Here is a 17775-nt window from a genome sequence, read left to right on the forward strand (position 1 = left end):
GTAGTAAAATCCGTGCTGATAGCATATCTGCAGAATTCAGATAAGTCAGTAAAATAATATACCGAGGCACTGAAGACACCGACTGCATGCATGGCGCTGTCATTGAAAACAAAAGAAACAAAATTCATCGGCGTATTGTATATATTACGGAGGAGGAAGAAGACAAGCCTATGTATATGATTATGTGTACTGCGTAGAGTACTATGGCCGACCTAACAGCATCTGTACACTATGCTGACATGAACATGGCATTGAATGGATCATTTGGAATCAAGCAATGCATACGCTGAGTCGCGACACGCAGAGTTGCTGCAGCAATTCAGTTCAAACTTGCGAGAGAAAAAGTGTTGTTTTGTATGTAAAACTTTCTTGTAACATTTGCTTTTTTCTTCAATCATAATAATATTCGGATGACCCTCTTCGGTTGCTTGAATAGAAGTGTTGCTTTACCATTGTCAGGGAATACAACTTCTTTACATTTTGTCTGTCCGATTCAGAATCAACGAATAATCTGCTGTTAGAATTCTGGAAAAATTCCTGACAATGGCATGTCGAGTAATTAATACTCCTATGGAATTTATACAAAAGCTAGCTCATGAGGTGAGGGACCCCTCCCCTTTTAAGTTGGTGCCACTCCCCCTAAACTTTCAATGTGGGACTATTCCCAACAATCTCCCCCGTCACACATTAGTGCCCCTTAGCCCTAACCGGGCTACACACACGAGCACATACAGGCCTCACACCCGCGGTCCACTAACCGGCCCAACACATAGGCACATACGGGCCTCACACCCGCGGTCCACTGGGCTTCGGGCTTACACCACACGAGTGTGCACGGCACTTAGAGAGATTGTGGGCCCAGCTCTGATACCACTTGTTGGCCAAAAACCGGGAGACGTTGGCCCAACCGGGAGAAAGCCTTTCTACACCCCAAAAGCTAGCTCATGAGGTGAGGGACCCCTCCCCTTTTAAGTTGGTGCCACTCCTCTAAACTTTCAATGTGGGACTATTCCCAACAAACATGAATTCAGATATCAAAATTTGATGAATGGATGGTGATATTAGTCTCCGTGGGTCAAAGTCATTTCAGATGATTCCATATCTGGTCTGAGCCACCATCATAAGATCCAACTTACATCACGAAAAGCTCCAATTGTGCCTCTATTAGAGTTTGTTGCGCATGTCTCGGTCCCAGGAGTGCCCACTGCGTGAATGTGACAATGATGCCCCATAAAGGGATTGGGATCCATCTACTTGATTAAAATGGCATCACCATGAAAACTAGCTTTCATGTATCCTCCAAACCAATAAGTGAAAAATCCATTCAGCACCAAAGATGTACATTTTTATTTGCAAGGTACTTATCCATTTTTTTTAGTAACAAAGAAATACATAATAATTGAGAGTGGAGCTACAAAATTGAGAGGGTTCCTATGAACCCGGTCAAAAATATTGTTAGCTTAGTTCATATGTGCACCACTCAATTGAAACTTGGACACCCAGATCAATATAAATTTGGTCCAAAACTTAGTAAAGCAAGCGACTAGTACCTCTCCATTTTGTTCTACATCCTCCCCCGAATTTATCAAGCCCTTTCAAAGTGTTTTCATGGTTCGACTATTGTGAATCTTGGAGAGAAATGTGGTCCATCAATTTTTGATACATGCACATAGGGCATATACATGCACACACCGACTTCCTCAACACACAATCAACAACTGAAAAGCCAATGATATGTTTGTGGACCTCACAAAAATAAATATTAAAGCAAACTAGCGTGTGCATAAATGCACGAGAGTGTCACGAATGGGTTAACTCTATCACCGCACCGAATGTGCTTCCACAGGAGAAACCTTGTCAATTAAGAGGTCTAAATGTGTGTTTAGGCATGGCCTTTCATTGCAGTGTTTTTTCCTTGATCAAAATGGACCCTTGTAGGCGTCATGATAATTGGGTAGCACTTGTGTCTCCATCACTAGGGAGGGTGCAATCTTGTAAGTTGTCCTCCCAATGGAACAGTATTGACAATGACTAGATACCTGCCATGCCATCTAGCGGTAGAGTGGCCACTTTGAGACAAAGTAAAAAAGCCTCTGATATTGTTTTATTTTTGTATATATATACACCTGGCTGTGCAAAGTACCAGAATTAAGTTTATTTTCTGGTGGGAGGCCAGGAAGGACCATAGTAGATGCCAAAAGTTTATCACAGGTTTTGTATATGACTAAAGGAGAGGTAGAAGAAGAGGCAGTAGTACTCTGCAACAGATGCTTCTATGCTGGATGGAATCTTGTCCACTCTGTAACCCAATACCTACCTTCCCTTTTGTTTTTGGGGTTTCTCTTCTCTTCCTTGTCTGGTTAAAGAGGTGTCTACAGGACAGCAAACCTTATTTTTATATGGGGTTTAGTATTTTTTTTTTCAGTTCCTTTGGTTAACTGAACCTGACCAATGTTAGAGCATTAGAAAATAGTCCGTGGAATAAAAGGCCAATAATAAACGGTATCTTTTATAAAAAGGATAAAAACAATTGTAAATTACATTTCTATCAGCCTGATTGGTTGACTGAAAGAGGCAATACACATGTACATTAAATTATTGGACAAAAATGTGATTTTCTTTTGTTGTTCTATATTGTAAGGTTTTTTTTTAGGTAGACCAAACCTAAGAAAGAATTTTGCTGACAAGACAGGAGCCCAAGACATTTGCCAATATGAAACTCCCGCAAATCATGTCAGTTCGGCTCAAATCATGCGCCCAAAGGACCTTTCTGCCGTGCCAGCAGTTTTGGTGCTTTGCAGAATAAAGGGCACACACAACAATTCTATCCTAAAGATTAGTTGTCTAGGGCTCACTAGATGAGATTAAGAATGCAATCATACAAACAAGCAAGACACTAAAAGAGGTTAAGATTCTGCCTAGAGTTGTTGACTCCAGCTCACACGGCTTAAAAGACTCCGTGATGATGATAATGGCGATGATAACGCAGAGAACAAAACAATTCCACCTACCGGCACAAAGCCTACAGTAGCAACCAAATGCAAGAAACTTCTCTCATAATTATATTCAAATCCCAAGTTGAAGTCTAGAAACAATTACATTCCACTGCAACATTACATATTGCATCCTTTGTGAGATGGATGAAAATTCCTAAGAGCAAATGAAGAAAACTAAATCTTTTTCTTTTTTCGTCTTCGCCTTTGCCTTCGCCTCCGCCTCCGCCTCGGCCTCGCCGTGGTACAAATCTTTGAGCTGAGGCAATGGGCAAGTAGGGCATTTTATCCCTTCTCCTTCTTCCATTTTCTTCCCCCACATTGAAGGTGGGGGGGTTGTATGTACAATCATGGAGGGATGATCCAATGATTGGGTTGGAGGTAGCTCAAACCCAACCCCCTCGTGTTAAGTGTTCCAAGCACCCGACATGCCTCCCCGGGTGACCGTCTCCTGGCTTTGATTGGTGAAACTGATTTGTCCCCGAATCAATTCAGAGACCATGGCCATGATTGGGGGCTCTCATCTGTTTATCTATCTATCTAATCTATCATGTATTGCCCCTGAACCCCATCTGAACCACGCTCTGCAGGTCATCCTCCCACATGCAGCTCCCTGCCTGAAAAAAATTCAGCCACAACAATTCTTGCGTTTTACGATCAGTGGGTCGGAGAAAAATGACGGCGATTTCACTGTATGATCATTTCTGTGGCTTGAGTTGTAGTACAATTTTACCTGAGAATGAGCACTGTGAAACCCATCAAGTGAGGGAACTGGGATGACATGGTGGTTTGCAAATGTTGGCGCCGTTTCTAAGTGTTTGGTGCTTGTCACCACGCTCTGCATTGCTGTCCCTTGCGACGACGCGTAGCAGATCCCCGGGCTTGCGCCCTCCGGTGAGTAGGATAGCGGTGGCGGTGGCGGTGGCAGCGACAACGGCGCGGGCATGATGGGATCACTAGCCTGCTGAAAATTCAGAGACTTGTAAGTAAAATTTCAGAATTATATGGTGGTCTAAGGTCAACTAACTAAATGACAGAGCGAATTCAGGTTGGATTGTTACATCTTTTGGGATGAAGTTGTCGACGTCGAAATCCAGCTGCGGGTTGACGGTGGAAAGCTTCATTGATAGGAACTGTTGGGACAGTAAACAATCTTGCTCAAATTAACAAATTTGAAAGGAATTAATCAGAAATTATTGTAAATTAAGTCGGTGATGATCATGACAACGCACCTCCACTTGCCGTTGCAACGACTGGACGTAGTTTATGATCTCGTCAAGCATCACTGCCTTGCCTGTCACCTGAATTTCACAAACTCGAAAAATTAATAATTCCTCTGTGAAAAATGTTTTACCAGCGTGAAATTTAAATTTATTTTTTGGCTGAATTTTGCCACCTTGTTGCAGCCAGGAACGAGGTCTTGAAGCAGCTTCATGCGCTCGCTGATCTTTTCTCTCCTCACCTGGAGGTGAAAAACGGCGGCAATGGCGTCAGCAAACGCGAGAATTGAAGAGAAAAAGAAATTATGATTGGCGGCATCGATGCCGGCGGCTTTTACCCGCTCGGCGAGGCTGTGGCTGTCGGTGGCCTGGCCGCGGCGAGCGCGCACGTGGATGTAGTCCTTGGGTGGCTCGCCGGCGGCGTCGAGGACCTTTCCCTTGCCATTGCCGCCGTGTCCCGCGTCGCCGGCGACCGGCTTCGTGTCCTCGTCTCCGGCGGCGTCCGCGGACAGCTTGCATTTCTTCGCCTTCGTCCCCGGCTCCGGCGACTGTGGAAAATTCACCATTGTTTCAGGGCTGGTTCGGCGTCGCGATTGCAGAGGCGGAGCAGAGAGCAGACGAAGTACCTTGGCAATGGTCGTCGCTGCGTCCTTGCCTCTAGCCTTGGCGCACGGCGCCTTCCGCTTCCGACAAGGAGCGTCGCTGCTCGACCCGTCGCTCGCCGGTAGCTGGTGGACGCCACCGGCCGCCGCCGTCTCCGCGAGGAGGGACTGGCTGCTCGCCGCGCGTGAGAGCTTCCCGCCGCCGTGTCCGGCAGCCGCCAGGCACGACATCCGCGCGGCGCGCTCGGCGATCATGGCGTCCGCCGCGGCGAGCAGGGAAGGCACAGGCGGCGCCGGCGCGGGCTTGCACGGCGAGCCCACCGGCGTGCTGTAGCACGACGCGTACCGCGACGACGACGGCGGCGACGGCACCCCGCCGCCCCCGAGCCCGCCGCCGCACACGCCGCCGAGCCTGCTCGCCAGCTCGTCCATCAGCGCGGCCTTGTGCACCCCGCCCCCGACCCCCACCCCCACCGGCGATGGCACGAGCTCGCCGAGCGCCGGGTCGCTGTCCCACCCTCCCCCGTGCAGCGCGGCCGCGGCGTCGAACGGCAGCGGCCACGCCGCCATCGCGTGGAAGCTTCCGCCACCACCACCGAGGAACCCGTCGTGCGCCATTGCCGCGGGAACACGCCTCGAGCTCCGCGACGCGACGCGAGCGTTCGTGCGTTCGTGCGCGCGCGCGTGCCGGCGCGAGGACGGCAAAGGCGGGAAGTGCGCGTCGCGGCGCGGAACAAAGTGGGGCGCGCGCCTCTCTTCTCGGTGCGGGGATGTCTGTCTATAGAGAGAGAGGGAAGGGGGGAATAGGCAGACAGACAGGGTAGAAGAAATATAGGGGGGAGGGACAAGTGGAGAAAAAGAAAAATAAAGGCAGATGCTGTGTAATTTTGTGTGTATTCTATGGGTTTGTGACCCTTTCAAACTTTTTGAATTTTTTTTTTATGGAGGGAAGAGGAGGGATCTTTCTCAAATAGGAAATTAGAGGGAGGCTTTTTTCTGGTTATAGGGTATATTGTAGGGGTGGTGATGGTCTACTGAAAGGAAGGGATGGCAAATTCGAATGGGTTTGTAATGGGATCCGGCCGAAACGACCGAATCACCGAAAACAGCAAATAGAAAAAAAAGATTTATCCAATTTAGTCTAATTTTTGCAGAGTCCTATTTTTTTTATTTTAACATAATTCTAACATTTTGAACCGGCATAGGCCGAAAACCATGACATTTGATATGCTTCCGGTACATTTTCAAGCCGTGATAAAAACATTGTATCCGCATTTGCCATTTTCCTGAGAAAATTTGAATTATAAATTTATGTATACTTCATTTTCAAAAAATTATGGGCTTATTTGGCTCCATTATATAAGATTAAATTGATTATTAACATTTATTATTTAAATTAATGTTCGCTAAAAATATGTATCTTGGGAAAAGTCCGAATTACCCCCTAAACTATTGTGGTTCCCCCACCCCCTCTAAAATTCAAAACCAGACATTTTCACCAACTTTTTATACCGGACGAATTATCCTGTGATAGTCTTTGAAGCAGTTTTGGTCCTACATCGCGCACATGTTATAGTCCAGTCAGCATAAGAAAATATAAAAAAGAGTAGGGTCCACATGTGGTGACCGAGAGAAGAGGCAAAACTGATAAGTGGGCCCTCACTATATTTTATTTTTTTTATGATGACTGGAGTGTCACGTGTGTGCCACGCATGACGAAAACCTTTTCAGAGTCGGCAGGAGGGGTAATTCGTTTAGTATGAAAAGTTGATGAAGAAGAATTTATAGCTTTCGAATCGAGGGGGGTAATTTGTACTGCCATAAATAGTTTTTTTTGGGGGGCGGGGGGCGGAGAGGGGGACAATATGGACTTTTTGCTGTCTATCTCATTTGTTCTAAATTTTGGAATACGGTAGTCTTATTGTTTGCAACATAGATTGGAAAATATTGGCTTGCCAAAAATTAAATTTCTTAAAGCTGTCTGGACAAATGAGATCATTATAACCTAACCATTTTTGGTGTTATGCATTTTTCTCTAATCCCACGAAGAAAGTATACAGAATTATATGTTTGCTTATTGACATGAATTTATTCTAGTGATCTTTCGTGAAATTACGAATAAAAGTAAGGTAAACCAGATTTGACAAAACCAGGGATGACTAACCAGTCATCAGTGTAGCAAAAATTGAGCATTTCAATATGTAACTTTCCAATCTACTCCAGTCGTTTCTGCTTATACATCTGATAAACCTTTTCTTCAGTAATGCAACTACGAGTGGGGATACACCATTAATTAGAGGTGATTACGATCCTCTGTCGGTTTAAAGTGTTCCATTTTGAATTAAATGAATGCATGATTTGCTAGGAGACATGAGCAAATTGATCATGTTGAATATGAACATGCATAGTTTGTTAGGTGAATGTGATATTTGTCAAGCTGATAGTGCAATATATGCTGGATAGAAAGTGATTGATTTCAATTTGAAAGTGTGGTTTTCATCAACTGAAAGTGACTATAAACTTTGATCTGTGACATTTGTCCATACATATGTCGATGTGGTTTTTCCTGGTTTCAATCAATTCATAAATCACCAAACTGTCTTTTTCTTCATTTCAATAAAACCGGTTTCGTTGGTTTGAAAATGAATATTCCTAATCAGCAAGGGCGAAACGACCATCTGAAAATGTTTTTTTTTAAAAAAAAACAAAGACTACCATTTTGTTCAAGTAAACTGTTTCCCAAACTCAAATAAATTGAGGCAGTCAAATAGTTAATAAGGTTCTCAATTTCTCAAATCTTATTGTTTGATCCTTTGCCATGAACCCAAAGCAAACAATTGCAAAGGCCAGAGCATGCAGCTAAATTGTCCATTCCAAATGGTAGCTCCGAGCTCCCCATTAAGCTGAGCAAGCAAGCCCAACCGAAGGCAACAGCAAAAGAAATCCCCATTAGGTGACTCGGATCTGAACAACCATGCACGCTGCACACACAAACACACAACACCCCAACCTTCCCACACTGATGACTAACCAATCTGCTAATTGCGAAGTGCTAACCATCGATTGTTCCAGGTCTGCTGGTCCAATGGCCCAATGATGGAAGTTCTGGAAGATATTGCGGTGTTATCCATGGCAGATTTGCCCCATTTTGCGTTGCTTTAAAAAGATTGGCTTGATTAGATGGCGATATGTCAGTAGCGACTGGTGTGATCTTCTCTTCGGCCGAGCAAGATTTGCTTGGGCAAATAATATCTGTCAGCAGAGCGGCGCCGTCAGAAATTTATGTCTGTCAGTCGAAATTGTCCAATGATCAGGGTAGGATATGGCAACAATTTGTGTAACTCATTTTGTTAGACACAAATGAATAACATTCCCGCTGTCTCTGCTGAACCATTCATTTTTTTTCCCATTCGTAGGAACAGGCCAGTGCTAAGACAGTTTTATTCTTAAATTGTGACAATTCGGTCATTTTTAACATTTTCATGTTAAATTTGTCATTAAAAAATAAAAAATAGATAATCGAATTTTACGTCTCCTGCTTCTGCCATTGTTTTGTTATTAAAATAAAAAGACATAAATCAATGAAACAAATCCGCAACTCTCTCTTATCATTAACTAGCATTAAACTATGTATTAGTTTTTTTCATAATGGATTATGAAACACCTCTTTTTTTTTATTGTTGCATTGTGAGGCACATCTGGAGTTCATTCTACTTTACCTTTGGCATCCGTCAACCCAGCAGCATAGCTCTTATGTTTGGTAGTTGGTCAAATAGGTTTAATCCAAGAATCCAAAAGTTGATTTTTGTGGGTATAGCTGCAATTTGTTGGACGGTTTGGCTGAGTGGGAATAATGTGGTTTTTATTGCTTACAATTTTAACTCGTTTTTGCAAGTAATTTTCAGCGTAGCACATTGGGCAAGGCTCTTGTCACTGTTGTGAAGTTGATGGCAAGATGGTGAAGGCTTATTACAAGCTCCTCGAATCAAGAGTGCTGAAGTTTTATGCTGCATATGGCTGGAATTTTAAGAGAAGGATTCACGCTTAGTTCTGTTTCTTTCCTTTTGAGTGAGCATTTGTTTGATTTGATATTGAACTCCCCATATTCTGGGTGAGTCTATGTACTTCTTTCCATACCTTTTGGTTATCACTACTAGAAAAAGCATTTTTCCCAACGTAGGGGTATTATTTTCACAGTCGGACATGACCTTTGAAGCCAAACGACTGCCTACAAAAATATAAATCGGGGTGAAGTTAGCTGTTCGCAGACGGACCACTTAAGCGGCGCGGCGGACCACTTAAGCGACGCCTGCGAAAATCAATTTTCGCAGGCGCATGTTAGGTGGTCCGCTTGCAAAAATAGTACCTACCTCCTTATCCTCTCCTCCCCCATCCTTATCCTATCCTCACCTCTCCTCTCCACCACTCATTTCCCTCCCCACCTCTCTCTCTCTCTCTCTCTCACTTAGAAAAAATCTCCTCTCCACCCCCACCTCCGCCGCGGCTGGCTCCATCCTCGGCTCCCCACCCCCGCCGCTGGCGACGACGACGACCGCGACGCCGCCTCCACGCGCCGGCGACAACGACGACCGCGACGCCGGCTCCCCTCCTCTCCCAACGTCCGCGCGCCACCGGCCGGCTCCCTCCTCTCCAACGTCCATGTGCTGCCGGCTCCCTCTTCGGCGACGACGACGACCGCGACGCCGGCTCTACGTGCCGACGGCTCCCCTCGGCCACGACGACGACCTTCGCGCCGCCGGCTCCCCTCCTCTCCCCACGTCCGCCGCGGCCGACTCCCTCCTCGGCTCCCCACCTCCGCCGCCGGCGACGACGACGACTGCGATGCCGCCTCCGTGCGCCGGCGACGATGACAACCGCGACGCCAGCTCCCCTCCTCTCCCCACGTCCGCGCGCCGCCGGCCGGCTCCCTCCTCTCCAACGTCCGCGCGCCGCCGGCTTCCCACCTCCGCCGCCGGCCGGCTCCCTCCTCGGCGACGACGACGACCGCGCGCCGCCGGCTCCCCTCCTCCCCACGTCCGCGCGCCGGCAGCTCCCTCCTCTCCCACGTCCACGACGAGCGACGACGACGACGACGGCGCTGACGAACACGACGGGCGACAACGACCACGACGGCGCCGACGCAGCAGCTCGGCTCCTCCCTGGCCGGCGGCTTCCATGGTGAGGCCGGCAGCAGCGCCCGTGTTTTGTTTTTATTTTTTTTAGGCCCGCCTGCGAAAATGGTCTATTTTCACAGTCGATGGGTTAGCGGCGGTCCTCCTCCCTGCCTGCGAAAATGGTTTTGGGCCGCCTGCGAAAATCCTTTTTCTAGTAGTGTATGTGTACATAACTGTGGATGTAGTGGCCGGGTTTTTTGTGAATCACATAGTTTTTTAGCCAATAATTTGAATGGAACTATACCATCCACAGTGAAAAATGAGATCTTAGTCATCGATTGCAAGATTGTAGCACTATTACGTATAGTATCATGTTTCATCTGTGGTAGCATCGTAGATCAAAAGTGCAGGTAATAGAAAGCTATGAAGATATCATATGGAAGTTGTATTATAAAACTGAAGAACTCCATGATGAGGCATTTAAAAAAAATAGTTCAGGGTAGCTGTACCGTACATCTTCCTGTTTTGAAAAGAGTATAGTATAATGATTATACTCCTATGTAAGATGTACATAGATCACTGCTAACATACAAATCAGTGTGCCCTTTAACACATATCAAGAGATAATTAAATGTCCAAATGCCAACATTCAATAGCCAAATTAAAACCCGTTTACAGAACAAATACAGAGATTGCTACGGGCTTTGAAAGACATATAGTTTGGATCCGATAACGATCCACTGAGGCATGTGTCATTCTACAGTTTAACTCAGGTTGGAGGTTACTTTCAACGGATGAAAATTATTTTGGATAGAGGAAGACAAAGGCTGAGAGGCCACTAAAAAAAGAGAAAAGGGTGAGAGGAGAACGCGAGTCCTCTCTGGGGGAAGAGTTCATTACGGAGCTACTCCCTCTGACCCATAAAAATTATATTTCTAACTAATTTAGGACAAAACAGTAGGATTAGAAAATAACCACAATGACATTATTTAATGAACCCATTGCATACACACATTCCATATATACAAATGATTAAAAGGAAATTTGAGAGAATTAACCCATATAATTAGCATACTTAAATTACAAGCTGAGAGAACTTAAGGAAACTTATCTAGATGAATCAATTTGCTGGGCCCCACATGGCTAGAAATATAATTTTTATGGGACAAAGTCTTAGAGATAGAAATGTAATTTTTTTTGGGACGGAGGTAGTACGATCCTATGAACTCAGAGAAGTCAAGCGTTCATTAAGTTCATTTTATATGTTAATTTGTTCACCAAAAAAATGTTCAATTCACACGAATATATATCATTAAAGGAATCATCATTTTTCAATAGGACTTAAAAATGGTCAGGATAAGTGGGATACCTGATCCCGAAAGGTTTTATCTATTCAATAATAACTTGTATAATAGCTAAAAAATATATCGAGGCAAAGAAAAAAAAAGACGAGAAAACGTTTCAAATCGATCAGTACTTCTGATGTTTGATTAATCGCTAGTTTCATTTTATCCGATTGTAGTTTGGGATATGGCCTCCAAATAAATTAATGTCGGCGATGTCAAATGCCATAAATCAATAAATATATTTGTGATTTGGCTATTGCTAAGTTCCAGGTGACTGAAACTTTTAGCAATTTCACGAAGTAAGCAAAACTCAACTGGGTTTTTCTGGTTTTTGGTGATGGAACTTGCTCACCCGGTTTTAAATCCTAAACATAACACATGTGCTCGCATTTATGGCTAATGAGACGTCCGTGGTGATTTGTCAATCTCAAATTAAATATATCAACCTAATTTTTTTTGAAGGTTCACATAGGGGGAAGGGTGTGAGTTTCTGCATTTGTAGGGCTGAATATTCACGTGTTGTGATTGCATTGTTAGCATTTGTACTATGTTTTAAAATGAATATTTAAATAATTTCAATCGCATTCAGCCTAACACCCAATTCAAGGAGGAGGGGAGGGACTCACTAGTGATGGCGACTTAAATTTCTAGAGATGTAGGCTGGAAGTGTGCGGGATCAGCGGTGGGGGTGAGGTAGGCCATGGGGTTAGACGCCATAACTCGGAATATGAGCCCTAGTACAAAACTCAAATGAGACTTATACTTATTACCAGAAAATGCTTTATACTATTACCTATGTTCTAAAATAGAAATTTGTTACTGTATATCTGAATAAGAGTATGTCTAAATACATAACCAAAATTTGTTATATATTGAGACTGATGGAGTAGTAAATATCAATTTAAATAAAAGAGTAAATTGCATCGATGCCGGTGGCAGGAAAAATAGTTGCGTCTTAATTAATATAGTAATTCAGTTTTCTTTATTAACCGGAAAATATAATCATTTGCGCCAAGAACGCGCGTTAACAGTGTCGTTAACTCGTTATAAACTAACTCTTTGAGGTTTTGATGATTATCACCAAATATTTGTTGAAGTGGAAGAAAACAAATCGCTTATAGCCAAATCACTAGAGTAAAGTAGGAAAACTTTTAAAAAATATAACCGGAGATCATTTTTTTAAAGGACTCAGACAGTACGAAGTTCATATTGATAGAGTAGAAAAATATTACAAGATTACAATCCTGAGAGGTCATAGCCAAGAAAATGAAGAAAAAATAACCACGGCCCACACACTAACAACACCAACACACGTAATCGAGAGAAGGCCAGCAAGCACAATCGAGAGAAGGCCAACAAAAAATTACCTTGTTGCTAAGTTGGCATTTTAGATGAAACTTTTGCTGGCTAGAAAGCACAATTCTTGTACCTATATGCATAGTATTAAGTAGTTCTTTAATTAAAAAATATTACTGTTATAAATGTTTATTGGTGATAAACACCCCTCTCAATATCTGTAATAAAACGAAGTGTTTCACCATACAGTAATTTAAATTAATGCCAATATTTTTTGAGATTAATAAATGAAAAAATGGCACACAACACCATGTATAATAAAAGAGTTGAAACTTGAAAGAGCAGTGCAGATTAATCACACCACTATCCATCCATTATTAGTTGATATATAATATGCCCATTAACCCAAGTCACACCAGCATGCTCCCAGTGGTTTTTAGAATACTACCTGGAGGGTATAAAGTAACTAGTTAACCACCACCCCATATGATTAACTAGCACTGGTATACGTACACTGTACGTACTCCTCTCCTCTGCTACTAAAGTAATATTTAGACTTCTCTGCTAATCCCAAAAGATGAATCAAAAGTAACCTCAAAGTTGTTTTGCAGAGATGATAGTATCAACTTCGAGCCTAGCCCAACCTTTAATAAAGTACTCGATAATTAACAGGGTACGTGTACGTGCATAGTCACCTAACACACCAGTGTTTTAATTAAGCATTTCGTGGTTCTCTCTCTCTCTCTATCTGTGTAGAGGTGATTATCTTAATCAATCATCGTGTCCTGTCACCTTTGGCTTTTGCAGTTGACAGCCACATGATCGTGGAGGTCGGCGCGGGTTAAGGACCAGTTCGTGGCGTGGACGTAATGCCGCTACCATAATTTGCGAGCCGTCTCAGAGAGAGAGAGAAGAGAAGAGAGAAGTTGTATGGTTAATTCGGTGTCCATGACCAGCCAACCGATGGCAGCTAAGAAACATGTCCTTAAATTAATTTGCTGGTGGAACTGAAATTATGTTACTATGGGCGTTTGATTTGCGCTTTGTAAGTTCATGCTTCCTCGTTTACACAATCATCGATTCGCTTATACTGATTATAAACAGTAGCGGGTTATGAGTCTGTGAATAAATCTTTCGTTTTTGTGTTCTTAGTAATTTAAAAGCACGTACTGAGAAATAAACTTCAATAAAAAAATCCTAAAATATATCGATTGTAAAATTAATTTTTAAAATTTAAATTTTAGCTACAACTTATAAGGTGAAGCATAAACGATGTGAATGTTAATCTTTTGCCGATGTCAAGCAACTTAAAGTTTAACTTTAAGTGTATTTATATTTTTGGTGAAAACATGTTGTTATTGTCAATCCCCGAATTAATTACAAGTAGCTAGCCATAATTAATATATCATGCTTGAGATATTAATTATCCATGTTCATTTTTGTTTTAAACCATTAATGGGTACTAACATTGTCGATGGCACATTTTGCCACCAAGTAGAAAGAAGAAAATGTGTTCACACTTAATTATTTGTATTTTAGTTTTAACTTATCTGGCACAAAGTACTGGTTGTGGGAAGGTGGGGTTCAACCTCCAAACCACCACCTAATCTACTACTCCTTCCACTAAATTTCTATTTAATCCTGGTCTTCACATTACTGTCCACTAGTGTGACTAGCCACATAATTTTAATCATAGGAACACTACATTGAATTGGTGATTTCCGAGATGAATTATATCAACCATAGGGTGGTGTTCCACTAGACTTTTATCCAGCAATCATTAGTGTGTCAAACAATTAAGCTTGCCTAGGTAAGGATCTGTGATTAGGGCAGTCCCAACCCTTCAACTAGGATAGTGTCTATGATATTAACTACATTGTCATGTAGGACTTTTAACTTATGTGGTACTATATTATTAATTAAGAGAGAGTGAAGAGAGGAAAAAACTGTGGGTCTCATGCAAGATATAGTTTCAACACGAAAACCTATGCACTAGACACTATCAAGTTTTACATTGGGAGGGAATGGTGTCTCCATAATAGATGAAGAATAAATATGATTGGTAGAGAAGAGAGATGATGTATTTATTAATGGCCCATTTTAAGAAACCATGGGTTGTAGAGTGTAGTTTCTATTGTGATGTCTTATTGACATGGCACCATAGACACTGCTTATGTATACTATGGGTTTGGACTGCCCTTAGTATCCTAGGTTATATTACTCTTGGGCCGGCCTAACATGTCAGCCTCACACGTAATATAATGCTTTTGTTCGATAGTTGAGATTGGCACATAAAGGTGGGGTTCAATTAGTGCTTAGTAACATGGCTGTTTAGGGTGGGTCGCATTTACAATTCATGTAAAAGTGAACTAATGGTAAAGGTTGAATCTCATTGTTAATAAGTGATTAAGGAATGTCTGGGATGAGATTCAACCTTTTCTTTATTATTAGGGCCTGGATTAGAGTATTTCAAGCCTGAAAGGGGGACAAAGATTAAAGAATATACTTTGGTGCTTGGGACAATCATTGCAACAAATTCCGGTCCACGCCGGTTAACCCGGGCATGGTCGAGTTTATTGCAGTTTTTTTATTGAAGTGCAAGTGGTACTTACATCTGCCATGAATATTCAAAATTTAGCATAAAATTTTATGAAACTTCTAAACTTTTACTATAAAAAACTTTAAATGCTTATGTCAAGAAATAGTAGTACACATAGAGATTTACCATCAAAAAGTTACTAACTCCGCTCTCACATATAAGTATTTTTTATTGTACCTTTATACATTCAAAAATATCTATATTTGAGAATGGAGGTATCGATCGAGTACTACTTATAATATAATAAACTTATTAGATTTAGAAAATGTTTTTGAATATCAAAGGCACCCTCACGGTAGCGGCTGGGCTGCTTCAAGATGGGTTACGCTGGTTCCAGCAATTCCACTTTAGGCCGTGCTCGCTTAATTAATCCCCATGAAAGAGGGACTGGAGGAGATTTATTCCACGGCTATTGTGATGTGAAATTATTCTCCCGTAATCCCCTCCAATTCTGTTCAATCCCCTCCAAACATAATAAGACCTTAATTGGTTCCTCGATACCAAGCCAATCCATAAATTCATTTCCATTGGTGATTAAATTTTAAATGTTTAACCGAATCTTATCTTAAATATTAAATATGGGAGTAGCTATATTTATGGTGCCATATTTTTCACCAAAAAATAGTCGCCATGTATTTACATTGCAAGTCTTTAAATTACATATATAATTTTAGTGTATTTACAATGTAAGTCTCAAAATTACATATATATAAGTCCTAAAATTACATTTAGAAGTCTCAAAATTACATACTAATTATATATGCAGGTAGTGCGTAAGTGGGGTTTAACTACTGTGTAAATTTGTACTACTAATACATACTAATTACATATTTATACTTTAATTACATTTGACGTATTTTTACCTAAAAATTTATCATCATATTTTTATAGCTGCTAATGTGTTGCATCATTGTTTGGTTTATATCCTGTAATTTGCCACAGCACGAATCTTAGAGGAGATCAAATAATCTAGAAATCGATTGTAAGCCAGCCAAAAATGTGGCGACAGTATTTTAGCGAAACCGTTTTGCAATGCTAACTTGCTATGATCCCATGACACAGGGATAGCCTATAACTAAATCGTTGCCACCTCACGATTTATAGTGTTAATTGTTACCACACCGACGGGAACGGTGTGGTTAAAAGCCCAGGTTTACAATCAAGTAATGGTAGAGTTTATTCTAGTATTCAGTTAATAAAATTAAGAGTGAAGTACATGGGCGGTTCCTAAACTTGTGCCGGTGTGTCATCTAGGTCCTTGAACTCCTAAAATGTATTTTTAGGTCCCTGAACTTGCATGTGTGTTATATAGGTCCAAACAGGTTCTAACCCACTCGATGCGCTGACGTGGCAATGCCACGGTGACGCCTACGTGTCAGTAGAATCCACATGTCAAGCATATATAAAAAATAAAATTAAAAACCATATTTTCTCCTCTTAGGTAGACAGAAAAAAAGATAAAAATTTTAAGGAAGAGAGGAGAAAATATATTTTTCTAATTATATTTTCTTCTATGTGGCTGACACGTGGGTCCAACTAACACGTATGAACTATCGCGGCATGCCACACGAGCGCATGGAAGGGGTTGGAGCTCGTTTGGACCTGTTTGGACCTATATGACACCCCAAAACAAGTTCAAGGATCCGAAAATGCATTTTGAGAGTTTAGGTACCTAGATGACACACCCGCACAAGTTTAGGGACCGCTCGTGCACTTCACTCATAAATTAAATTATAGTACCTCCTCTATACATATGTTCCTCAGCATAGGTACCTCTCTTGAAAAAGGGAGGGTAATTGCTTTATAAATAAAATGCCACATGCAAACGGGGAAAAACGTGATTCTTCTTGTACGATATATTTGTCAATGCCTCGTAGTCAACTCAATTTCATGTTTTTTAAGCTTTTCATAGAAGGACTTGTCAATGCGTTGAATGCACGTATCAGAGCAGGAATACCCATGACCCGAAATTAATAAACAAAGCGCGACATGCAAATATCAAAACCCCATTTTTCTACACGTATCTACACAACCTAGTCGATTGGCAAATTTCTTCCCTCCAATTAACAAAACTAGGAAGGAAGCCTGGATAGATACGTAGGCAATTTATTTATCTATCTATCTATTATTATTATATATTAAAAGTCCATTAAACTTCCTACAAACGTTCTCATGCCGCCACATTGGACTCCTACAAACGCTCCTAATTAAGCCGCCACGTGGTAATCTAATAAACCGGTGGACCCACTATTTCAGATTTTTAGTTATTAGATTTACACTTATTTGGTGGACCCAATAATACATGGAATTAGTTCTATTTTTTGGTAAAAAAAAATCCACATCCCGCTTGGTCCGTGCGTACGGGAGATCAGAGATACACGCCCTCCCTCCCCTCTATCCCTTTAATTCTCACCTATTTCCATGCTATATGATCTCTCTTATTTCCATGCTATATTAGTTTCTATTTTCATGCTATATGATCTCTCACTAAATCACTAAATCACCGTCCTATACACATACGTACAAACGTACATACGTACTCCCTAGCTCCCTCCTGTTCCACACCCGGTGTCCGCCCTTTCTATATTGATTATGTAAAAAACGG

The 17775-nt window shown here is 42.0% G+C and overlaps 1 protein-coding gene across 2 annotated transcripts; it reads right to left on the bottom strand.

The window, feature by feature from the left end:
• Positions 1–3039: 3039 nt before the first annotated feature.
• On the bottom strand, positions 3040–5640 carry LOC9270770 (transcription factor BHLH089-like). Of its 2 annotated transcripts, none has more exons than XM_015760146.3 (7): positions 4840–5640; positions 4552–4761; positions 4390–4455; positions 4226–4294; positions 4055–4126; positions 3727–3957; positions 3040–3610 (listed from the first exon to the last, which is right to left on the bottom strand). In XM_015760146.3, exons 1-7 carry the CDS (start codon positions 5431–5433, stop codon positions 3542–3544), a joined length of 1311 nt encoding a protein of 436 aa, XP_015615632.1. In that variant the 5' UTR covers positions 5434–5640; the 3' UTR covers positions 3040–3541. The 2 variants fall into 2 exon arrangements, with proteins under 2 accessions (XP_015615632.1, XP_015615633.1); XM_015760147.3 differs by having other exon boundaries at positions 3727–3954; positions 4840–5618.
• Positions 5641–17775: the final 12135 nt, after the last annotated feature.

This window comes from Oryza sativa, chromosome 11 (genome assembly GCF_034140825.1).
Source record: "Oryza sativa Japonica Group chromosome 11, ASM3414082v1".
Lineage (NCBI taxonomy): Eukaryota > Viridiplantae > Streptophyta > Magnoliopsida > Poales > Poaceae > Oryza > Oryza sativa.

Coding starts and splice junctions, on each gene's coding strand:
- LOC9270770 (XM_015760146.3), bottom strand. CDS start 5,433: ATGGCGCACGACGGGTTCCTCGGTGGTGGTGGCGGAAGCTTCCACGCG. Junction 4,127..4,225: donor CGTTGCAACGGCAAGTGGAG/GTGCGTTGTCAT, acceptor CTGTCCCAACAG/TTCCTATCAATGAAGCTTTC. Junction 3,958..4,054: donor ACAACTTCATCCCAAAAGAT/GTAACAATCCAA, acceptor CTGAATTTTCAG/CAGGCTAGTGATCCCATCAT.